Raw genomic sequence first — 8,264 nt, 5'->3', positions numbered from 1 at the left:
AAAACTACAATTAGAGGTCCCATTTGACTGACTTATTCCCCTGCTTATTCCCCTTTTAATTCTAGGGTAACTTCCTAGAATTAAAAACATCATACCACAGTGATATATGCACACCCATGTTTATAGTAGCACAATTTGTAATAGCTAGATCTTGGAAACAACCCAAATGCCCATCAACTGATGAATGGATAGAAAAGATGTGGTCTTTTTATATGATGGAGTAGTACTCAGCCATAAAGAAGGATAAACTGGAGACTTTTGTAGGTAAATGGATGCAACTCTACACCATACTCATAAGTGAAATAAACCAGACATACATGTGCAAACATCATACTTTCTCCTTAGTGAGAGCTGAAAGAGTAAATAAGATCAGAAATGTACAATAGGAAGAAGCTGTTCAAAAGGAAAGAGAAACTAGGATGGGGAAAGGAGAAAAGAAGGGACAAACAAAACAAACATATAAATACAAGACAGTTAAGATACTTATACTACTAATTTCTCTCAGTTCATTGAAAAGAAAAGTTTGTGCTAATATTGTTTGAACAATTAAATGCTGATATCTTTTACACTGAGTAACTAATTTGAAGAAGACAACACTCGGTGTATTAACCACTGTTACTCTCATCTTGTTTTGAAATTTTGTTTTATTTTATTTCTCTTCACAATAAATTAAAACATTTTCTCTTGTCCTTAGAGTTGGCTCTGTCAGCGCTGCTGACCACAGGTAGATTGGCCTGAGTGGAGATGAATGCTGTCACTGCACCTAGGATGACGGCGCTCTGCTTCCTGTATGGCTCCTCCTCCAGCAGGTCAGCCTGGACTCATCCTTCTCGTGTGACAGGCACCAAACACAGCAAAGGAAGACACAAAAGGCCCCTCTAGGGCCACGCTGAGAACTGGCCTGTAGTCACTCTGAGTTGACTAAAGCAAGGCACATGTTTGAGCACCACAACCAGGGAGTGTGCTGGAGGGCACTGTAAAGCTATGTCACAACAGACAAGGACATAGAGACTTGTGTGAAGGACTGGAGTCATCTGTGCAAACTAGGAGGGAAGGATTGGAGGCATCTGGGCAAACTGCCGCACTCGATGGGGCTGTGGTTCCTTCTTCAGTGTCACTGCTGGGCGTTTGTTCATAAGACTGGCGCCTGTGTATAAGAATCAGAGAAAGGACAAAAATATGAAAACAATCAGGAGTATCACAAGATACATGTGAACACCACTCCCCACCCAGGTTTCTCATTGGCTTAGCTCCAACCAGGAGAACAAGTTCCACAAATCACTTAACCAATGTGAGAAGAGCAGTTTCTTTCTTGACAAACTCAGTTTCTCATTTTTCATTTACAATGAGAAGTGTTGGCCCTTGCACAGATCTCACCTAGGCACGCCCATAAAACACTAAGAAGATCTGTATCATCTAGAAGCATTTTATGAATTGCTAGTGCAACACAGCGGCAGGGTGCTTGCCCAGCATGCTGCAGGGCCTGGATTGGAGCCCCAGCACAGAGAGGGGAAAAAAAAATAGAACCATTTCAACAACCACATTCACCCTGGTCTCTTGGGTCTGCAAAGCGAATGCTGTGTCACTTGCTATTTGGGCCACAATAAGGATTCTGCGCAGAAACACACATTGAAGGTGTAAAGAGTCTTGGCCAAGCCAGGGAAAGCTGGTGGTGAGCTATCCCTCTGAAGCAACCAGGGGGAGGAACTCCCTTCTCTCAGCTGTGGGCTCTGTGTGCCTGAGAACAAGGCAACCTGCACATAGTCCATGGCCCTGGCCCGAGCTCCCATGGGCAGGTTCAATCCACAGGGACATCTGCATTGCTGGAGACAAAGGAAGCTCCACAGTGCATCTGCGCAGAGTCAGAAACCAACACGTGGTGACCCCACGGCAAAGTTCATCCCCAACACAACATCGGAGAGAACAACACACAACACTTACAACACGACAGCACCAACTCTTAGGACTCTCTGACCCACCCACTGACCAAGATCCTGAGGTCTTGGAGCCAAGTCCAAAACAAAGGACTACACTTTCTTTCAGAGCCTGTTGTGACTTGTGTCTAGATGTGCCCTCAAAGCCACATGTGGTCATTAGGTGGGGCTTGACCAGAGGTGGCTGGATCTAGAGTGTGTGAGGGATTCAAGGTACAATGCTAGGATTAAGGGGGTGTGATTACTAAATCAATCCACCGGTTTGGCACTGCACTCATCCCAGTAGCCTCAATAGAGTATATAGGAGGCAGGGGGGAAAAGCTGCTAAAGTCTCTTGTTGCTTTTGCTACACTGTGCGCTCCATGAACTGTGCTCCTCCGCCAAGCCACCTTTTTTGGAGCCAGCAGATGATGGACTGAAACCTCAACAGGTTGTGAGGCAAATAAACCTTCCTCCCTTTAACTTCAGTTGTCAGGTATTTTGTCTCAACAAAAAGAAAAGTAAGGCAGAGCCCCTTACCTTCCCTGATTATAAAGAAAAATAACCACCATTGAAATCAATACAATAGAAGCAACAATAGGGATCCGGGAGCGATGTGTCTTCTTAGCTTCTGCAGGAAAAAAGAGAAGAAGAATAAGGAGAAACCATCAGCAAGAGCCTAAGCCCAAGAGCCTAAGACACAAACAACTGCTAACACCAGTGAGCTCTGTGTCATTTTCCTCTCAGGAGATCCAACCAGCAACCCCACACCACAGGTCTCAGCATCACCATTCCTATCACACTCATCTCCCACATCTGAGTACAGGAAGCCCCAACTTATGAAAGTGCGAGTTGTGAACTTTACAGATACAATGGACCTCACATTGTCAATATTTGTAGATGGGAACAAGTTGAGACAGGAGGACTGCCAAGAGCTGACAAGTAGCCCTGTTTCCACCTCATGACTGTTTTCAACCCTTTCCACCTTCCACACCGTGTACCTGGGCACAGGGACTGAACTCAGACTGTTGCCTCCGGGCCTGAGCTGGGCCAGACCCCAGCTTGTTCCCTTAGCCCAGCTTACTCTTTTTCCCCATCAAACACTAGCAAAGACCCTAGACTGCCCAGGAACCAGAGAGTTACATGATACACCCTAGATGTAAGGAGTGAGGAAAGGGGCAAGAAAACACTCACCACTCCCAGGCAGTGTGAAGTTCAGATTCTTGGAGGTGTTCAAGGAGCGGTGCCACACCACACACTGGTAGGTGATCACACTGTCCACAGGAGAGGGACTGATTGTCAAGTAGATGGTGATGCTAAATGTACCATCCTCATTCTCGATAGTGGGAGGAGTGTGGATCCCTGTGAAAATCCTCTGGGAAACATTCTGGGTCCACTTCTGACACGTTATGTTAATGGCTTCTGGGTAGAACCCACTGGCATGAAACATAAGGTAAATGCCATCACTTTCATTGGTTTTCTCCATGCTTTTCTCCAGAAACAAAGTTGGCTCAGCTGCCAGGGAAGAAAAGACATAGAGTTGGGCCCAAAACCAGCACCCTTTTCTCCCTTGCCTCATGGTAACTGGTTTCTGCCAAACCTACACATCAGCCTCATTTCCGCTGTACCCAGGCAAGACAGAAATCCTAGATGTCCACTCTTTCAAAGATGGAGATTTGGAGACACAGGGGATAGTAAAACCACACCCAACAATGAGCTGAAGACCGGCTGAGTGGCCAGAGCCCACTGGAAATTCCTGTAGAATGGGTAGAAACTACCTGATTCCCAGCCCCAGGCTCGACCCAGGGTGACTTCAGGAGCGCTGTGTAATCTGAACAGCCCTCTGCCTAAATCAGGGAGTCTAAGCAAGCAGTTCGCACTACCAGTGGGATGTTGCCATGCTGTCACCTTGACTCTCATGGTCATTTTGGAAAGTAGAGTTTCTTCAACTCTTCTGTGCCAGATACTATTCAGAATGTACAGGAAGCCTTGTGTTGTTGCAGATGTCTACTCCCGAGCATTCTTAGCTGGACATGACACATCCAGGTTAAACGCTCACTCCATCCCCACTGCAGGGGGTGTAGCCATATGAACTTGGGGCAAGTCTTCCAAATATAATACAAGTGGCTAAAGCATCTCCCAGCAACTGTGCTCAAATAAAGAGTGTGGTTCTGATAAAAGAACAAACAAATACATCAATAGGACAGAATGGCAAGCTAGCAATAGATGGACATAAATGTAGCCAATTCATCTTTGACAAAGGAAGGAGGGTAATTTGAGGAGAAGGAATGGGCTTTACATGGAATGGTGCTGGAACAGTTGCACATTCATATGCAGCAAATCACATGGGATTTACACAGAAATCTTGCACTTTCTACAAAAATTAATTCATTTGGATCAGAGACCTAAATCAAACCACAATGGAATCACTGAGTAAATGAATGGTAAAAAACAAAAACAACTCTCCTATGAGAAATTCCAAATAAATCACGGAGCTACTCCATCCCAATGGGAAAGGAGCGTGACTCCTTACGTGAGGACCACACATGGTCACTTCCTCTCAAAGCACAGAAGAAGGGCGCTTCCTCTCAAAGCACCAGAGCACAGAAGCAGGGTGGAAGAGTAACTGAACAGTGAAGGAGCCAGACAAATACTACTGCACAGAGGTGATCAAGGGCAACATCGAGAGTCATAAATTATATGAATTGACATGTGTTGCAAACTCCCTTTACCTCTGTGATCACCCTCCAAAAACCAAAACACCAGTCACATTATAAGAGCAGCAAATAAATTCCAAGAGAGTGGCACCCTACAAAAACTTGACCACTACTCCTCAAAATTGGCAAGGACATCAGAGTCAAGAAAAGTCTAGAAATTGTCACAGCCAAAAAGAGACTAAGGAAGCATGCAAGTTAAAAGTATGAAGTGGGGCTGGGGATTTAGCTCAGCGGCAAAAGCGCCTGCCTGGCAAGCGCAAGGTCGTGAGTTCGGTTCCCGGTACCGGAGAAAAACCCAAAAAAAAAAAAAAGTATGAAGTGTTCTAGATGGGATCCTGGAACAGAAAAAGGGTATTAATTAAAACCAAGGAAACCTGAATAAATTATGGACTTTGATTATCAGTAACTTATCAACATTGGTTTATTAATTAAAACAACTGTACCATACTAAGGCAAGCTGTTAATGATAGGATAAATATTGCACGGTGGTAGGAATAATATGAGAACCCACGGGACTATCTTGTAAGTCTATTCATCTCTATTTTAAAATCCACTGTTCTTTCAGGCTTTCTGTGAGTTGCAGAATCAGTGAATTTTTCTAACTACTATAATTCTGCACTCCCATTATTATCATATACAAAGTGATCAAAGTTCCAAATACAACTAAGAGGGTTTCAAAATGCTGCTCTTGGGGCTAGGGACATAGCTCAGTGGCACAAGTGCCTGCCTGGCAGGTGCGAGGTCCTGAGTTCAATTCCTGGTACAGAAAAACAAAAAAACCAGACAAAATGCTGCTCTTTTTTTATGAACTGGGTCTCCCTAAAATATCCTCTCCAGAGTTCCTGGTATCACTGAATGTGAAGATTTGAAAATAAATTCTTGAAGAGATAATTACATTAAAATGAGAGTGTCAGGGGCTGGGGATTTAGCTCAGCGGCAAAAAGTGCCTGCCTGGCAAGCGCAAGGTCATGAGTTCGGTTCCCGGTACCAGAGAAAAACAAAAAAAAATAAAATAAAATAAAATAAAATGAGAGTGTCATGGTAGGTCCTAATCTATTGTAACTGGTGTCTTCTCAAGAAAAGACATTTAGGACACATAGACAGATATAGAAAAAAAAAAACCAAAAACCCTGAGGGAAAACAGAGAGAAAGCCAAAAGAAGACTCAGGGGAAATCAAACCCTCTGACACCCTGACCTCAGACTTCTAGAATCCAGAATTATAAGAAAATACACATCTGTGGTTAAGCCACAAACTAAGACACCACGAAGCTCACCCACATATCAGATGCTTTGACTGAGGAGGAAAGAGAAGCTCAAAGAGCTTTTTGGGAGATGTTTTAAGCCTTGACCGAGAACCTACTTACATTACAACAGGCAGACAGCTGGACATTTTCACCCTTACCGGTAAGCTACTACCACTCAGCAATGTTTTTGCTGTATTTTTTTCCATCAGTGTTTATTGATTATACTTTTTTGCTTTATTTTGTTTTTTTCTCCAGTACCGGGAATCAAACTCACGACCTTGCGCTTGCCAGGCAGGTGCTGTGCCACTGAGCTAAATCCTCAGCCCCTTTTGCTTAATTTTGAAAGAGATCAAAAAGAGATTCTCCAGCTTGAGCCTCCCAGGTCGCTGGTTTTCAAGACATGTGCCACCATACTTGTTATACACATATCATATGATGAGGCAAGTAGGAGTTACCAACCCATTGTGTGCACAGGAAAATTCAGGTTTAAAGCTATTAAATGGCCATAGTCACCGCTTAGAAGTAGCAACGCTGGAATAGGATTTAGGTCAGTCCAGCCAGGGCCCAGCACCTCACTCCCTTCCCAGTGACCTGGCACTTCTTTAGTGACACTGGCTGCTCATACAAGAGGTGAACTATACAACAATTGCCAACATTATCATTTACTGGGCACTTACAAGGATGGAGCACTGGGCTAAGCATTTCATCGGTATTATCCTACAGTCTTACCTATAACCCACTCTGGTAGAGCACTGAAGTTCAGAGTGACTAATGACTTGCTCAAGGTGGTCCAAGTGTTTAGAGAAGCCCAGGATTGTAGCCCTTGTCTGGGATAGACCCACACACTGACTCTCTGCCTGACAGGGCCCCCAAATGCTTCCCCACCCCAGGACCCAGCAGCACAGCAACTGCAGGGCAATGCCCTTAGGTACTCACCTGTAACTTCCAGCAAGACCATTTCTTCTTGCATCTGAGGGGGGACCACCACCTGGCACCGGTACATTCCTTCATCTCCCACCTGGACCCCAGGCAGATACAGTGAGGCATCACCGGACTTCAACCAATCTGGAGACACTTCAGCCCCAGTTCGGGTAACGTTTTTTTTATCACCATATATCTCCAACACCGTGTCCTCTGCATTAGACACCTGATTCTCACGTTTCCACCTCATGCCCATAGAACTATGGTCCAGCATTGGGAAGTCATGGACTTTGCAGGGGATGGTGACATTGTCGTTTAGGCGTACCGTCAGTGGCCTTCCTGGCACCTCCACTTTCAGAGAACCTGTGACAGTAACACACTCGGTTATGGGGATCCTGTGTCTCAAACATGACCACGTAATAACTTCCTTTTGTGGTAAGTGTGAGAGGACTCAGGACACAGGCTGTCAGACCACGGGCCTTATTCACCCACTAAGATCTCCCTTTGTTCTTCTTCAACATTATTTTGGTTGGCTGGGGATTTAGCTCAGCGGCATAGGGCCTGCCTGGCAAGTGTGAGGTTGTGAGTTCAATTCCCAGTACAAAAAAAAAAAAGATTATTTTGGCTGTTGGGGTCCCTTGCAATTCCACATGAATTTCAATGTTTTGTCCTCCCAAAATGTATCTATTGAGCCCTACTTCTCAGTGTAATGGAGTTTAAAGGCAGGGCTTCTGGGAAGTGATTAGGTCTAAGGAGAGAGCCTGCTGAATGGGATTAGTGCCCTTATGACAGGAGAGGTAGAAAGGTCTCTCACTCTGCCCTGTGAAGACATAGCAAATCAGGAATGAGGCCCTCGCCCGAGACTCCATCAGCCTGCACCTTCCTCTCAGGCTTCCCAGCCTCCACAATGCTGAGAAACAAATCTGTTGAAGCCACCCAATCTGTGGCATTTGCTTACCAGCCTGACAGAAGGAATATAGAATGAATTTTCTATTTATTTATTTATTTACTTAGCTCTTCTTAAATTTCCTGGGACACTGTTTTATAGGGATTTTGTTCTGGGTGTTTTTTTTGTTTTTTTTTTTTTTTGGTTTTGTTTCTTTGGTTTGTTTGTTTGTTTGTTTGTCTTTTTCACACAGGGTCTCACTATGCAGTTTAGGCTGGCCTTGAGCTCACTTTGTACCCCAGGCTGATCTCAAACTCGCAATGATCCTCCTGCCTCAGCCTCCTGACTGCTAGGATTACAGGTGTTCGCCACCATGCCAGGCTTTTTTTGTTTGTTTGTTTTTAAGACAAGTCTCAGTTTTACAGGTTTCTGAGTACCCTTGTGGGTCACTAACCCACTGGGACACAAGAACTGTCATAAGCCAGTTTTCTCACTGCGTGAGCGTCACTAAGTGAACTTCACACAAACCTGAATGGGTGAATCAACCACTCACTGTGGCTTCCTTTTTTTTTTTTTTTTTTT

At 44.6% G+C, this 8,264-nt stretch overlaps 1 protein-coding gene across 1 annotated transcript in view; it reads right to left on the bottom strand.

Moving 5' to 3' along the window:
• Positions 1-626: 626 nt before the first annotated feature.
• Positions 627-8,264, bottom strand: part of LOC102022692 (natural cytotoxicity triggering receptor 3 ligand 1-like) — a 9,953-nt gene continuing 2,315 nt past the window's right edge. The window contains exons 2-5 of the mRNA XM_013512028.1: positions 6,812-7,159; positions 3,108-3,428; positions 2,454-2,544; positions 627-1,147 (exon numbers count right to left, since the gene is read on the bottom strand). Of these exons, the coding sequence (XP_013367482.1) occupies positions 988-1,147; positions 2,454-2,544; positions 3,108-3,428; positions 6,812-7,159 (920 nt within the window). The 3' untranslated portion in view covers positions 627-987. The remainder of the gene's footprint in view (positions 1,148-2,453; positions 2,545-3,107; positions 3,429-6,811; positions 7,160-8,264) is intronic.

Source organism: Chinchilla lanigera, unplaced genomic scaffold, assembly GCF_000276665.1.
Source record: "Chinchilla lanigera isolate Chin_1 unplaced genomic scaffold, ChiLan1.0 scaffold00013, whole genome shotgun sequence".
In the NCBI taxonomy this organism is placed as follows: domain Eukaryota; kingdom Metazoa; phylum Chordata; class Mammalia; order Rodentia; family Chinchillidae; genus Chinchilla; species Chinchilla lanigera.
This window is presented reverse-complemented; position numbering and strand designations above follow the sequence as displayed.